Source organism: Prunus persica, chromosome G5 (assembly GCF_000346465.2).
Source record: "Prunus persica cultivar Lovell chromosome G5, Prunus_persica_NCBIv2, whole genome shotgun sequence".
Taxonomy (NCBI): domain Eukaryota; kingdom Viridiplantae; phylum Streptophyta; class Magnoliopsida; order Rosales; family Rosaceae; genus Prunus; species Prunus persica.
The window spans coordinates 14277030-14292901 of NC_034013.1; the positions used below are offsets into that span (position 1 = coordinate 14277030).

Consider the following 15872-nt stretch of genomic DNA (forward strand, 5'->3'; position numbering starts at 1 on the left):
ATCTCCTCACTATATATTAAGTGAGAATGGCAGAATATAATGCCGGTTGATCACTTCTCATTAGTAAACATTATCAGATTAGTAAAATAGAAAATTTCAGGGATGAGTTAGTCATTTGTAAGAGGAGAGCCACATAAAAGTTTATGGACGAGTTAGTTTGTTTCAATTTGTTATCTTCGTTATCTTCTTCTTCTTCTTCTAGGGATGAGTTAGTCCACACGAATTCATCCACTTGGGCAGAAGACAACAAAAAAATTTAGATGATTTTGGAAAGCATGGAGTGTTTGACTTTTGACTTAAAAGAGTTCCGTGCCTCATTTAAGTTTCTATCTTGTGCATAGGAAAATTCAAGGTAGAAATTTGTTTTCGTGTGGATCCAAAAGACTTTAAAATCAAAATCCAATCTAACATCCAAGTTTAATGGAAAATACATCTTATCTAAGGATGACAGTCTAAGTTCCTATAATTTAATTTATTTTTTTATCAAGGAACAATATAAAGAATCATTTTATATAGGCTAAGCATGACTCAGCATTTCATGATCTTATGCTTCCTTTGGGCTTCTGTTATGAAACTTTGAGGTGACACTGCAGAAAGGCCTTCACAATCATAAAATGGGAAAGCAGGAATTCTCAGAAAACCTTGGCGCTGCCATAGCTACAAGAGGAGCTTTTCTGTGGATGACAAGGCCAGTACATTCTGTCATGCTTATATCCTCAGCTCTTGCTCCACCGGGCAATGTCCAGTCAAACTTGTGCACAAGATTTGCTAACACAATCTCATTAGTGATCATGGCAAACAAGGATCCTGGACAGCCCCTTCTTCCAGCTCCAAATGGGATTAATTGGAAGTCATGCCCTTTGAAATCTACAGAAGAGTTCAAAAACCTCTCTGGTTTAAACTCCTCTGGTTCATCCCACATTGAGGGGTCTCTTCCAATTGTCCAAGCATTGATCAGGACCATGGTTCTTGCTGCTATGTCATAGCCCTTTATTTTAGCCTCTTGAGTTGATTCGCGAGGAACCAGTAACGGTATTGGAGGATACAACCGAAGTGTTTCTTTGATCACTGCTTTTAAGTAAGGAAATTTATCTAAATCGCCCTCGGTTATGTCTGCTTTGCCATTAGCAATTCCCATCATCTCATCTTGCAGTTTTTTCAAGACTCTCGGATGCCTTAAGAGTTCGGTCATTGCCCACTCTAGAACTGTGTAGCTAGTATCAGTTCCACCACCAAAAATATCCTGCATAAACCAAGAAAGATCTTAGTTCACCCCCGAAATCAATTAGCAATGGATGGAGATATAAGATTTTATATATTCTGATGTAGGTATCTTAGGCACATAAAGCTATTGAGCTTTCTTGCTTTAGTTGTGGAGACAGAGAAGAGACTTACCAAAATGATACCTTTGATGCTATCCCTATCAATGGAAGAGCCAGCCTTGTTTTGCTTTTGAATTTCAAGCAGAACATGCACAAGATCCTTCCCATCTTCACTTTCAACACTCATATTATCACCACAGCTCTCTCCTTTCATGTTAAGAGTACACATATGCTCATCAACTACACAATCCAGAAACTCATCAAACTCCTTAGCAACTTTCTCCACTCTTGCATCTAAACCATTAATTTGACTAACCCAACCAAGCCATGGAATAAAATCCCCTACATAAAAACCACCCAACAAGATCATAAACTCCCCAAGCAACTTCTTAAATTTCCTTGCACCTTCATCTCCACTATACTTTTTCCCAAAAGCCACCCTACAAATCACATCATTAGTTAGTGAAGCAAACAACTCACTCAAATTCACAGGCAATGACAACAGAGAAGACTGTTTCACTTTCTCAGTCAGCAAGGCTAGTTCTTCTTCTCTTACTGCTCGAAAAGACTGAACCCTTTTGTTACTTAAAAGTTGGAGCACGCAGATGCTTCTCATTTGCCTCCAATACTCACCATAAGGAGCTGAAGACACACTCTTAGCTTCATACAAAAGTTTATCTGCAATGGTTGATCTGGGTCTGTTAGAGAAGATGATATCATTTGTTTTCATGATCTCACGAGCAGCATCTGCAGAAGAAACTACGAGCACTGGTTGCATACCAAAACGAAGCACCATGAGTTCACCATAGTGCTGAGCTAGTCGTTGTAGGGATCGGTGAGGGTAAGTGCCTAGTTGGTGGAGGTTTCCAAGTATTGGTAGACTTGGTGGTGAAGGAGGCAGGTTTTTGTGTTTTGGTGTATCTGTAAGCCTTTTGATGAGGAAGATTGTGAAGATGAGGAAGGGAAGGGCAATTACAAATAGGTGCATAGCTACTGGTTGCTCAATACCTAAGAACTCAATGTCAAATGTTGATCATAGCCACATATATAGATGTTTCTTAACTTCTTTTGAGACCTTTCTTTCTCTTATGTTTTATTTTTTTATATCTATTGACAGTGAGGAGAGAGGGTTCCCAGTATGACCTTTCCTCTCTCTCTGAATACTAGTCAATCTCGTCGCTATATATTAAGTGAGAATGGCAGAATATAATATGCGGTTACATCAATATATTAAGTGATACCATTAATGCCGGTGTGATCACTTCTCATTAGTAAACATTATCAGATTAGTATTAGTCAATGCACAGTCTTATGCGGTTACATCAATGTGATTATAAGATTATAAGTAAGGGTCATTTTGTTATAACGCAGCCACAAAAAACAAAAAACAAAACAAAACAAAAAAAAACAAAAAAAAGAGCAAGACATGGCTGCTATAACATAGAAAATTTCAGGTCATCACACTAGATGTTTACCTACACTTGTTCAATTTAGTATATAAAAATTTCAGGTCTCTTCATGTGATTTTCTGGCTCTCCACCAGCTCCAGCAAATGTTTATTTAGCAGATATACCATATGAGCATCAGGCTCATCACAGTGACAGAGAAATACAAATGAAACCATTAAGAAAAAGACAAGCAGAAAATTATTTGAGCGTGTAGGTATTGCTCTTCTTATATAATTGGGACAAAATAAAGGAACAAGTCCATTTTATTTGCTTAATACCATGTAAATTATTAATTAATAAACTATTTGTGTCTAAGTATGTTAATGTTTATTATACAATAACAAAGTTGAAGGGGGATCAGGAATCAAATTATAATAATCATCAAAACTATAATTCACAAAATATGAAACTTACTCCAAACACATTAAGCATTTGTTTATGACTCTTAACTATGCAATTGGGGCTTGGTTCTCAATTATTGAAATTTTGGGTTGCATTGGTGCAATGAACGTTATTGCAGCTTCTATGCGACTTGCCAAATGTGCAGTAGCATTTTTGGGGAAGTAAAACAAAGCCTACATGAAAATAGCAAGGGAAAACACCATATTTCTGCGAATATGTCACAGTCAATTGTTTTGGCTGCAGTTTTTCATCTTTCACGACGATTTTTCTACCTTTCGTGATGAATTAACTACCCCTTAAAATGCCTTTTGCGATGGGAAAAGCCACTGCTAACCGTCAGCGAATTAAAAAGCCGCCGCTAAAAGTCGATTCAAATCTCTCCCCCTCCCGATTATGTGAAGTTTACACGACGGACCCAAAAGAGATACTTCCTTTTCTCTTTATACATACGCATACTAGCCTCTCCGCACGCGCTGCCGCGCCTGCTAGAGGGTTTTTTTTAGAAAATTTTAAATTTATTTAAGAATTAAAAAAGATAATCTATATATATAAAGCAAAAGGCAGAGAATGGTGAAACATTCAAAATACTAGAAAATGCCCTTTGTTAATTCAAACATTAAGAATTGAAATTATTAATTAAATGAGGATAATATGGTAAATTCACATTTTTTAATATTAAAAAAATTAAAATTAAAAACAAAATAAGATAATAGGTCCTACTTTTATGGAACATAACTACTCTGTTATCTTTTATTAATTCTAAAAATAAAATAAAAAAGAAAAAGAAAACCAATTGGCACATGCGTGAGCATGTGTCAAGGGGCTAGTGAATAATTATGTTCCATAAAAATAGGATGTATTATCTTCTTTTTTTAAAAAAAAAATATGAAAAAGTGTGAATATACCATATTATCCTTATTTAATTAATAATTTCAATTTTTAATGTTTGCATTAACCAATAATATTTTCTGGTATTTTGAATGTTTCACAATTCTCCGCATTTATATATAAAGATGTATTAAATTCCTTTGTCTTAAAAACATATATACACACACATTACATGAAAACATCATTAAAATCCTGTCCAAATTATTTAATTGGATACATAAACATTCCGCAATCTGTTCAGCAGACAAGATCGGATGGAAAATAAATTTAGTGCGAGTTTCTCATGCAGCTCCTTCGTAAAGGTAAAATCCCTTTTTATCTACTGACATGCTCAATCCTTCTTGGAAATTCGTAGTGCTGCCATTAATGTAAGAGCTAAAACTGGATTTGCTACCTCTAAGATAATGACAACTAAATCTTTTAGAGGCAAAAAGCTTAACTGCCTATGATTCACCAATGACCAGAACATGGTATTTCTTTCCTTTTCGGGACAAAATCTAGCAATAAGCGAGTGTGGGGAAGTGCACGTTAAGAAGTAGCAATACTAGTAGAATAAATTTTGGCTATTAGGAGTTGCAGTTGTATTTTCCCAGTGTTACCAAGCAATTGTGGGAAAGGCCAAAAGAAAAAGGGTGATACATACAAACTATCACTAGAAAAATGTTTTTTAACTTTTTTTTTCGTTTTTTTGGGGGGGGGGGGGGGGGGGGGGAGAGGGGGTCAAACGTTTGACATTAATTTACTTCTGCCTAATTGCAAATTTGCTAGTTTCAATTTCATTTTCTGGATAAAAATATTTGATTATGCGAAATAGCTCCTTAGTGAAGTTTATAAGACGTAAATGTCCATTCTCGATTCCAATTTTTTTTTAAAAGTAGTTACTCTAAACCCTTCTTTAAAATTTTAACTGAAATTGAAAGAAGCGGTTTCCAACACTAAACATTACTCGAAAGAAGTTCAATCATTCTCAACCGGAGTTCAAGCAAGCATTATTCAAAGGGTAGTTTTCATATTTCTATTTTTAGAGTAATTAACAGATCTTGTAGGACAATCTTGGTTACTATAAAGTACATCATGTGTGTCTTCAATGGTAATGCGAAGAAAAACGCAAAATTCCTCATATATAAGAGATGTTAACTGTTTTAAACCTAGTTTGATTTGCTACCTATTAAAAACAAAATTAATTTTAAAACTAAAGTAAGACAAACTATTGTTCGGATACAAAATTGGGATGAGTCAAAATTCTTGTACCAAAAATGAAAAAAGATAACACCCTACGACCATTTCTTTTTAGCAGCACCACTTTCTAATCACATCTTGCCCATCCTTCCTTGGCATTAGCAATGGAGCTGCAGGATGTAAGCGAAGAGTCTCCTTGATCACTGCCTTCAAGTAGTGCATGCCAACCATATTATCCTCTGTAATTAGGTCTGTTTCGTTTTTGACGATTCCTCATGCCTCGCTCTGCAACATACTCATGACCTTGGGATGCCTCAAAAGCTCAGTCATTGCCCACTCTAGCAATGCTTTCAAATTAACTTTCTAACCGGTTAGCGCTCTCAAGCGTTGTGTGTATATATAATGTGCTATATATGCCACAAACATAGAGACTTAACAATATGAGAGCCTTTATAGTAACTCTATCAATAGGAAAGTTACCAGCCTTTATGAAACGAAAATATTATACTCATATGGTCTTATTATGCCGAAATAAAAATACTGATATAATGCTTACCAAAGATTTTATTTTATGAATTAATATAAAATCATTGCTCTTTTTCTCAATAAAAAAAATCATTTTTGAGTTGACAGTTATGCATTGCAAATTAAAGGTTGTTGGCTTAACCATTTTCTATGTTCGTATTGATTATTAGGGTTAATATCAATTTAATACCAAGAATTCTTACCTTAAGGTTTGTTTGCTTCTATACTCTCAATTTTAACAATCATGTACCTTTTTTTTTTTTTTTTTGTAATCTAGTTCTGGTGTCACTTTACCTTCAAAATTTACATTAATTACCTACGAGGCAGGTCTGGTTTCCACCTATTTGTTTCTTTTGATGTTAATTGAAGGATATTTTTGGGATATTGTTGTCTTATGCTAGTACTGTTGTTAAGAAAGTATGACACATTTTCTACAAGTTCGAGTGGGATGACACCAAGTGCCGAAAAATACGCTTCAATTGACATTGAAATAAGCTAATAGGAGGAACACATGCTTGCCACGTAGGCAATTAACATAAATTTTGACCGTGACGTTAACATCAGAATCATATTGCAAAAAATTAAAAAAAATTAGGGTACATGAATGTTAAAATTAAGAGTGTATGGACAAACATGCCTTAAGAGTGAGAATTCAGGTACTAAATTGAAATGAACCCTAATTATTAATGACTATTTTGACTCTACTTAGAGAGGGATAAACATTGGGCCAAATCTAGCTTATCCTAATTGGACTTTTAGCCCACAATTCAAAGAAGAACAAGACTGGTTTAGGCCCAACTTTGACGTCTTTTTCTCGTTGGACTATAATTCCTTTTCGTGGGTATATAATTCGCTGTAAAATAAAGCTAACTCAACCACGGTTAAATCCCAACCCAAATTCTGACCATAGTAAAAGAAAAGCATTGATTAGCTGGATAACAATGATCGGTCAAACACACGGACAGGAACGCGACACGTGTGCGGTTAGATGTCGGCTGAATCGTCTTACGCATCGTTGTTAGGTTAAAATTAGGGTTCGCATTGGCCGATCTCTCACACAACACAACCTTTCTTCCCCTATTTTTCATCTCGCCGATCCTCTACTTCCTTTCCGTTCTCGTCAAAATTTTTTTACTTTCTTTCTAGCGATCTTCGATTTCTTGATCTGCGGCCATGGAGACTGAGCGCGTGACGGAGTTTCCTTTCACTCACTTGGATCGTCGCCCTCGAAAGAGAGCGCGATTGGGCTGGGATGTTCCTCAGGCCCCAAAGGTATTATCTTTGTCCCGAAAATTTTATGCCTGATTCAATTTTGTTGTGGTTTTTGTTTGGCACTGTTCAGGGATCGCTCGATTTTTGTGGTTGATGCTATTACAGTCGGTGATTAAACATTATCTTTATTTTATGCATCCAGATTTGAAATTAAAGTTTCTGAATTTATTGGAAGATTTTTAGAATCTCAGCCTTTCAGATCGCAGCATGGATAAGTTTATTGAATATACATGAAAAAAAACTTTGAATGATTGATCAGAACGTGTTATTGCCAAGAAAACTATCAAGTTACCAGTAGCCCTTTTGTTCTATCTCGTTTGAATGATTAATTTACATACAACTAGCTCGATTTATTCATTATTTTAATGCTCTAATATTTGAACTTTTTATTTGAAAGCTTCCCGAGAAGGATGTTTATAGTTGTAATATTGTTGTTTGTAATGTTTGGTGATACCTTTGTTGTTGATGTTTAGGTTTACCTCTCTTATGTGTGCTTTAATGCATATCTGTGTGTAGAATTTGCTCTTTCTTGTTTCTGGTAATTTATTAGGTTTTGGTTATGATTTATGAGATTCTGACGTAACCCAAGGGGTATGGCTTGGCTGGGGGTACGGTATTGGGGATGGCAGAATTTGACTTAATTTGTTGGGTGGTGCTTGAATGGATGGCTGTGTGTAGGCTCAGGTAGGAATGTTTTGTGGACAAGAGCTTGGGAATGTGACAAGCTTTGCATCTTTGATGGCACCATCAGACCACACTACTATCTCTCTTTTTGATAAGGAAGTGGCTCGAAATGGTTCCCCCCCATGGAGAGAGGATGACAAAGATGGGCATTACGTGTTTTCGCTCGGAGAAAATTTAACATCTCGCTGTAATTACACAATCAACACATAATTTTCTTTCTTATGTTCTGGTGCAATTTTTTCTGGTTTATTTGATCTTTTAACTTCTGATGTTTCAATTGATTTCCAGTGTGTGCAAGTTTTTCACTAAACTCTATGGACTTGTTTTTGTTAACATTACAACCTAGTTGTGGGCTTTAATTATTGGTCTTACTTCATGCAGACAAAATCCAGAGCAAAATGGGTGAAGGTACCTTTGGTCAGGTTTTGGAATGTTGGGACAGAGAAAAAAAGGAAATGGTTGCCATAAAAATTGTTCGGGGGGTCAAGAAATATCGTGAAGCAGCAATGATCGAAATTGAAGTGCTGCAACAGCTTGGTAAACATGACAAAGGTGGCAACCGGTGAGTAGTTGTTCCTAATTTTTCAAATTTTTTACTTCAATGGAGTGCTTGAAGAAGTTTTTTCCTGAACTTTTAGCAATGTTAAATGGGTTCATTCCTTGCAGTTGTGTGCAATTACGGAACTGGTTTGACTATCGTAACCATATTTGTATTGTAAGTATGAGATTAATTTGTGATGGATTGATTTCCCCAATTCACAAATAACTCGGGGGTTAAAACTTGTGCATGAATTTAAATGGTTTCAACAGGTGTTTGAGAAGCTTGGACCAAGCTTATACGATTTTCTCAAGAAAAACAATTACCGCTCATTTCCCATTGACCTTGTCCGTGAGATTGGCCGACAACTGTTGGAATGTGTAGCATGTGTGTAGTAAAACCTAAGCTAGTCTCTTTCAATAACTATATATTGCTTGTCTGCTTTTCTTTTGCAAGTTCACTGCAATGAAATTACGTCCTCTAGTGTTTAGAGTAATAAATCTATTTTGTTCTGTCTTATTTCATTAAAAAAAACTCACAATGGGTGCTGATATATTTTCTAATTTTTTGCTTGTAAATGGTCATAATTATAAGTTAATTGGTTTTGTTTTTCTTTGTGGTCCTGCTTTCTGATGATATTCCCATTTCTACACAGTCATGCATGACCTTCGCCTGATTCATACCGACTTGAAGCCAGAGAATATACTCCTTGTTTCTCACGATTACAGTAAAGTTCCTGATTATAATAAGGTGCTTACCCTTTTCCTTTGTTACCTTCTTTGCCTGTTGTTTGATTGTATCATATGGTTAGATCTTTTGCCTGTTTTTTCTCTGACGTTCTATCAATTTGCTAACTGTAGAACTCATCTCGATCACCCAAAGATAGCTCATATTTTAAAAGAATTCCAAAGTCAAGTGCTATTAAGGTTATTGATTTTGGAAGCACAACTTATGAACGTCAAGAACAAAACTATATTGTATCAACGCGACATTACCGAGCTCCAGAGGTTATTCTTGGTAAGTTTGAATTCAATTTGTAATGATGTCTTTGTGCTGTATACCTGTAAGTAGTCTTAATATTTATGATGATGGTGCAGGAATGGGATGGACCTACCCGTGTGATGTATGGAGCATTGGTTGTATCTTAGTGGAGTTATGCACGGTTTGTCTGCTGACTATATGCTTTTGATTATCAGTATGTATTAAGTAATACAAGCCATACTTATGCTGCTTCTTCTCCTTGCAACAGGGTGAGGCTTTGTTCCAGACTCATGAAAATTTGGAGCATCTTGCCATGATGGAGCGGGTACTTGGGCCTTTGCCCCAGCACATATTGAAGAGAGCAGAGTAAGTGAGATCTTTCTATCCTTCTCTGTAATTTCTGTTTGGAAGCATGAAGATGATAAATGTTCTTACTTAAATGTTGCTTGTGGAAATTTACAGCCGACATGCTGAGAAGTATGTCAGGAGGGGTAGATTGGATTGGCCAGAGGGTGCAGCCTCGCGAGAGAGTATCAGAGCTGTTCAGAAACTTCCTCGTCTTCAGGTTTGTGTTACATACTTGGTGGACTTTTAGAGCCATTTAATTTCATTTTTGTACTTTAATGTTTAACTTGTTGCTCTTTTTTCTTTTTCCAGAATCTTGTAATGCAGCATGTAGACCATTCCGCAGGGGACCTCATTCACCTCTTGCAGGGTCTCCTTAGGTACGACCCATCGGATAGGCTTTCAGCTCGGGAAGCCCTCAGACATTCATTTTTCACGAAGGACAATCTTAGAAGATGAGTTTATTATTGTGTTTGTGCCTGCCGCTGAGTGAAGTGTGCAATGTGGCTGGCCTGAAATCCTGACAGGTGTTGTTAATAACATCCCCCTCATGTAGATATATCCGAATGTACTGATGATTATTTGTTAACCGCGAGCGGCCCACCCATTCTGCTCTCCCAGTTGCCCAACGCCACCTGCCTTTGATTATTGTACAGAACTGACAGTTTGAAATAATGAACAAATGTCTTCTCACATTACTTTCCGGCCACCTTGTTATTTGTTAAATTTTACCTGAATGAATCAGACACTTCTGTGTGAGTAATAATTCTGCGAGCTCTGCTATATATACACATGGGTCTTCCATGCACAACTGATAATTTGGTTCTTCCATGCACGACTGATACAAAATTAGTTTGTATCAGTCAGGCCATTATACCAATCAATTGGGTCTTTATTTTGGTGTGGCTATTATTGGTTCTCGTTTCTCTCCTTTCGTTTCACCGTGTCCATTCTATCTTGAGATCTTCAGGAGAAACTACAATTAAATGCTCTTTCACATAGCCAAATAAGAGAGACAAAAATCTGATTTTCCATGCATGAGGACAAGCTGAGCAGGCAAATCTCATTACTGTCATCATTACTGTTATGAAGGCAACACGAAGTTGCCTAACTTTGCCGAGAGAATGGAAGACTAAACACTCTTGATGGCGTACCACCATGTTATTTATGTTGCTGCAGGCATTGCAGATACAACTTATTGCTCAACAAAAACAAAAAAGAACTAGATTTAGATCATAAATAAAATAAAGAGGCCATGAAAACTCTGGGCGATGATGGAGGGATTAAGGGGAGTATGGTGTTGGAATAAGATACAGAGGAGTTTTCTTATGGACTGTGAGACCGTAAACTTCGGACATGTCCAAGGTCTCAGCCAATTTACTGCCACCACTAGGCAACTTCCAGTCGAACCAAAACAGGATGTTAGCAAGCACATATTCAGCTGAAGCAACCCCAAAGGCGAGTCCAGGACACACCCTTCTCCCAGCGCCAAATGGGATCAGCTCAAACTCCTGACCTACGAAACCAACGGAGTTCTCCTCGAACCTCTCTGGCATAAACTCATCTGGTTTGTCCCATACTTTGGGGTCTCTTTGTACAGCGTATGCATTCACAAACACCTGTGTTTTCGCAGGTATATCGTAACCTCCCAATTTTACATCTGACATTGCCTCCCGAGGAAGTAAAAGAGGCGCTGGAGGGTGAAGTCTTAAATTTTCTTTGATCACACATGTCATGTATTTCATTTCCTTGATGTCACTCTCCTCTACGTATCCCCTTCTCCCCGCCACTCTTCTTACCTCTTCTTGGACTTTCTTCATCACCCGTGGATTTTGCAAAAGCTCTGACATTAACCATATCGCTGCTGTCCAACTAGTATCACTTCCACCCACAAACATGTCCTAAAATCATAAAATCAACAAGCCAAATCAATCTTCAGCCTCATATATATTTATCAATGTGACTAAAGCTAGGGAGGGGGGAGAGGGGGATGGGGGATATACATACCTGCAGAATTGCTTTGACATTGGAGGTAGTGAGCTCAAAGTCGAGTGAGCCGTTCTTTTGAACGTCGAGGAGAATATCCACAATATCCTTCTTCCGAGGCTTACCTTCTTTCTGTGCTGCCTTATGTTCGTCAATCAACTTATCGAAAAATTTATCAAATTCTAACCAAATGGATTTCAAATACGCAAGGTAGCCTCTGGCACGGTCAATCCATTTCAAAGAAGGGAAGAAATCTCCAAAGCTGAAACTCATCACCTGAGTCATCAACTCCTTTGTGGTCTCTCCAAACCAATTGTCTTCTTTGTCCTCAAACTTCTGTCCAAGAATGCACCTGCAGATAATGTTGTTGGAGGTTGACACCAGCAGCTCCCCAAGATTAATGGGAGCCCCGTTCGCGCTGGCGGAGGCTTTGCGAATCTTGCTGACCAACTCTGCAACTTCCTCCATCCTTGCGTACTGAAACTGGTGCACTCTTTTGAGACTCAGAAGCTCAAGAACACAAATTCTTCGAACTTGTCTCCAGTACTCCCCATAAGGAGCAAACGCAATGTCATGGCCGTCGTAGAACAATATACTTGGAGCCGTGGTTTGAGGCCGGCTGCAGAACACAATGTCTTGGGTCTTCATCACGTCCTTGGCCATCTCTGCAGATGAAACAATCAGCGTTGGAACTTTTCCTAAGTGCAGAAGCATAACATCGCCATACTTCTTCGAGAGAGCTTGAAGAGAGCGGTGTGGGAATGATCCTAGCTGGTGAAGGTTCCCAATCCAAGGCAGCCTTGGTGGGGATGGTGGCAGTTTGATTTTCTGGTTTTTCCCACTTGATGAGGATGATCTTGTAAGTGCAAACAATATGAATATTGAAAGGACGAGAAGAGGAAGCAGGAAAAGATTGCTCTGTAGTTGCTGCCACATTTGATTGAAAAGTGAAAGTACCGCCATTGCTTTAATTTTGGGTTGCCAGTTGAAATCTGAGGGCCTTCTTCTTCTTATTTATAGATAAGTTGTCCAGCTTGGGAGCCCACACTTATTGAAACTTTCAATTACGCCTGCGTCAGAGGTCGGTTGTAATTGTCAAATAGATATAATTTTTTATTCAGAGCAAGGGTTGATTTCAATATAATGTCGATATAAATATTTGAGATATTTGTTCAAAATGGTGGTCCAAGATTTTCAAACACCATTTCAAATCAACAAATTCAATTGCTAATTTTCAACCACTCAAATTATTTGTGAACATGTCTGGTAATTTTATCTATGTAGTTTGATTTTATTGTAATTTAAAGATATCATTTGTAATGAAATGAAATTCTTTGCACGAAGGGCTGGCTTTAACTTCAATTTTGGCAATTTGATCTCTGTAGTTTGATTTTATTGCAATTTAAGGATATGCTTAAATTTCCATCTAATTTCTTAACGAAATAAACATGTGTCTCTTAGTTGGAGGGGTATTTCTGATTGAATTTAGATGTTAAATTGACAAAATTAAAACTACAGAGAATAAAATGAAAAAACTGGTAAACTACATAGGAACCAAAAGTTACATAATGACAGAGTTCGGTTATGCTACAGTTATCACACTCGTGGAGACAATAATTATTGTCTGTGGAGGGATACATTTGATGAGTTATGTGTTTAGTTTCTGTTGGCTTTAATTCCAACTGTGATGTTAGTAATGTAGCTTAGGAGGATTACAATACTGGAATTTTATTTTCATAGGAATTAAATCAGAGATTAGTCTTTTCTCAACTTGTCTTCCTTTCCTGCATGGAATTTTTTCAGATTTTTGTTTCGCTTATTTTGGTAAGCATGACAAGGTTAGATTCGTCTTCACGTACACTTATGACAACCGTCCTCGGCCCCATCCAAATCCGACCACATCAGAATTCGAGCCGGCACATCCTCGTGGACCAGATTTAGCCGTAGCATATCAAGGGAAGATAAAAGTTAGAATTAAAGCCAACACAACAGAGAGATGTTGTCATAGCATCAAGGGAAGGATGGAGGGCAGAGAGAGAGAGAGAGAGAGAGAGAGAGAGAGAGAGAGCCATGCATGCACGCATTCTTTTGAAGTTGCAGAAGAATTAATATCCACCAGATGTCGTCTTCCACAATTATTGAAGCTTGCAATTAAGCCTGCGCCAGAGATTTGGTGTAATAGTGAAACTGCTACAAATTGACAATAAGTATCGGGTCCACCAGGATGTCTTCTTCCACCAACCTACTATACGACATGGCAAAAAAATTTCTGGATGTGTTGGGAAAGATTCTGACATTGCCCCCTTTTGATGGTCCAAGATTTTCCCATTTTGGATGAAAAATTTTCAACCCATTTTGGATAACAAAGACATGCTGGTTTTCAGTTCCAGTTTTGTCGTAATTAATTGCATGCACACAACTACTCGCCGCAGTTGCCGCTTTTATCTTCTTCACCTTACTATTGCACCATTGAGAAATTATAGAACATTACAGTAGAATGGTCATTTCAAAAGTTTCTTCTCTTTATGTATTTACTAGTGACAAACCGTTCTCGGCCATTCCAAATCCGATCGACCACATCACAATTTGAGGCACAACCTCATGGACCCGATGTATATGTAGACGTAATATCCACCACCAACTTAAGAACCAAGCCTACTCTTCTTTGATCAAAATCTGCTGCAAATCTATAATTTGCCATTGATCTTAGATTTTTCAGTTATAGGTAATGTCGATAAAAGTAATGATAATTGCTATATTTACAGATTTCTGGAAAATAAACATAGAATTTAAATTCGAAACAAGGGAAGATGTTGCCGTGGTATCAAGGGCAGAGGGAGAGGTGTAGGATCGCTTTCCAGGTAGTCTTGAGTGAGCTCAGAGTCTGAGCCATGCATGCCATGCCATGCCATGCTTTTAAACTCAAATAAACACGTTTTTTGCCTGCTACCGCAAAAACTGGTCCATGAGGTTGTGGACCAAAGTCTGATGTGGTCCGGCTTTGAATTGGCCGACGACGGTTGTTACGTGAAGACAAAATCTAACTTCTTCATGCTTCTTACCAAAATAAGATAGACAAGCCATGCATGAAGACAAGCTGATTTATTTCCCTTCTATTTTGGTCCAGGCCTAATCACATTGACTGCCTATGTGAAAAATTAAAATGAAAGCATATGTGAAGGATTATTGTCACCCAGCTGATTTAAAACCTACACGATCTAAGGACTCAACCATCATGATGCAAATTTTCTACCATTCATTCACATATGCAGTATAAATACATAGAAAATAGAAATACTCTACTTGTTGAATCATCATGATCCATTAAATGTACCAATCAATGGATCATGATGACCCAACAATGAATGTATCATAACTGAACCCGTCATAACGATGAATTAAGGTGTCATTATATTGTAAGCTTTTGGAATAGTGGGACAGAGAGAAAAAAGTAAAATAATAAATAAAATGGTGACCATGAAAAATTGTTTTGTGGGATAAAGGAATATATCGTGAAGAAGCAACAATTGAAAATAGAGTGCAAGTCAGCCCTTGAAGTTGTGTTGTGTGCAAGCAATTAAGCATATACTTGTGAAGCAGCAATGACATAAATTAGAGCACTTCCAGCGGCGAGGGGAAGCTCGGCAGGAGAGGGCTTAGGCCCGCGTGATGGCTTCAGCGCCCAAGGCCAAGCTTGGGCAAGGTGTGGGGCCCACCAACCTGGGCAAGCCCATAGGCAAATTCAACATGTGCTGCTGCTTGGGCAAGTGACGTAATGATGACATCAGTAGTCAGTTAAAATAATAATAATAATAAAATTTAAAAAGAAAAAAATACCAAAAAATTCAGAATTTTTTATTTATAAATATCAAACCATAGTCTTTACTTGCAACGCCAAAACCCTATCAAAATTAATCTTTTATGCATAAAAAATAAAAATAATTTAAAGTGAATAATAATTGCCATTTGTCATGGCAATGAGTGGAAATACACTTTGCCTTTTGCAAGGGTTAGCATTATTCATGTGAATAGTAATAGACCTTACCTCCCCTTGCTCTTTGCCATGGCAAATGAATGAAAGTGCTCTTAAGTGCTGCAACAACATGCGGGGTAGATTTCATTTCAACCAATTCACAAATAATTTGTGTCAAAACTTAAAACTAGTAACTGAACTTAAATGGTTTGTTTGAGAATCTTGGACGACCAAAACAAGCTTACACGATTTTGAACAAAAACAATTAAGCTCATTTCCTGTTGCCCCATGTTGCAAGTTTCTTTTTGGGTCACACTCTGCCCCTCACC

The 15872-nt window shown here is 37.5% G+C and overlaps 3 protein-coding genes across 6 annotated transcripts; 1 reads left to right on the top strand and 2 right to left on the bottom strand.

Moving 5' to 3' along the window:
• Positions 364-2721, bottom strand: LOC18777741 (cytochrome P450 71A22). The gene is made up of 2 exons (XM_007209846.2): positions 1396-2721; positions 364-1243 (listed from the first exon to the last, which is right to left on the bottom strand). The coding sequence occupies exons 1-2, from the start codon at positions 2308-2310 to the stop codon at positions 608-610; spliced, it is 1551 nt and encodes a 516-aa protein (XP_007209908.1). The 5' UTR covers positions 2311-2721; the 3' UTR covers positions 364-607.
• Positions 6811-10290, top strand: LOC18776735 (serine/threonine-protein kinase AFC2). 4 transcript variants are annotated; one of them, XM_007209095.2, is made up of 11 exons: positions 6811-7036; positions 7715-7907; positions 8102-8282; positions 8387-8435; positions 8531-8645; positions 8914-9008; positions 9119-9275; positions 9356-9420; positions 9508-9605; positions 9702-9804; positions 9897-10290. In XM_007209095.2, the coding sequence occupies exons 1-11, from the start codon at positions 6938-6940 to the stop codon at positions 10041-10043; spliced, it is 1302 nt and encodes a 433-aa protein (XP_007209157.1). In that variant the 5' UTR covers positions 6811-6937; the 3' UTR covers positions 10044-10290. The 4 variants fall into 4 exon arrangements, with proteins under 4 accessions (XP_007209157.1, XP_020419437.1, XP_020419435.1 ...); XM_020563846.1 differs by lacking the exon at positions 7715-7907 and having other exon boundaries at positions 6923-7036; XM_020563848.1 differs by lacking the exons at positions 7715-7907; positions 8387-8435; positions 8531-8645 and having other exon boundaries at positions 6813-7036.
• LOC18776031 (cytochrome P450 71A1) lies at positions 10634-12580 on the bottom strand. The gene is made up of 2 exons (XM_007210740.2): positions 11592-12580; positions 10634-11485 (listed from the first exon to the last, which is right to left on the bottom strand). The coding sequence occupies exons 1-2, from the start codon at positions 12531-12533 to the stop codon at positions 10868-10870; spliced, it is 1560 nt and encodes a 519-aa protein (XP_007210802.1). The 5' UTR covers positions 12534-12580; the 3' UTR covers positions 10634-10867.

Excerpts from the sequence above, each read along its gene's own strand:
- LOC18777741 (XM_007209846.2), bottom strand. The coding sequence starts at position 2,310 with ATGCACCTATTTGTAATTGCCCTTCCCTTCCTCATCTTCACAATCTTC. Across the intron at positions 1,244-1,395 it reads GCATCAAAGGTATCATTTTG|GATATTTTTGGTGGTGGAAC; the intron begins GTAAGTCTCTTC and ends TGGTTTATGCAG.
- LOC18776735 (XM_007209095.2), top strand. The coding sequence starts at position 6,938 with ATGGAGACTGAGCGCGTGACGGAGTTTCCTTTCACTCACTTGGATCGT. Across the intron at positions 8,436-8,530 it reads ATCGTAACCATATTTGTATT|GTGTTTGAGAAGCTTGGACC; the intron begins GTAAGTATGAGA and ends TGGTTTCAACAG. Across the intron at positions 9,421-9,507 it reads TCTTAGTGGAGTTATGCACG|GGTGAGGCTTTGTTCCAGAC; the intron begins GTTTGTCTGCTG and ends TCCTTGCAACAG.
- LOC18776031 (XM_007210740.2), bottom strand. The coding sequence starts at position 12,533 with ATGGCGGTACTTTCACTTTTCAATCAAATGTGGCAGCAACTACAGAGC. Across the intron at positions 11,486-11,591 it reads ATGTCAAAGCAATTCTGCAG|GACATGTTTGTGGGTGGAAG; the intron begins GTATGTATATCC and ends TTATGATTTTAG.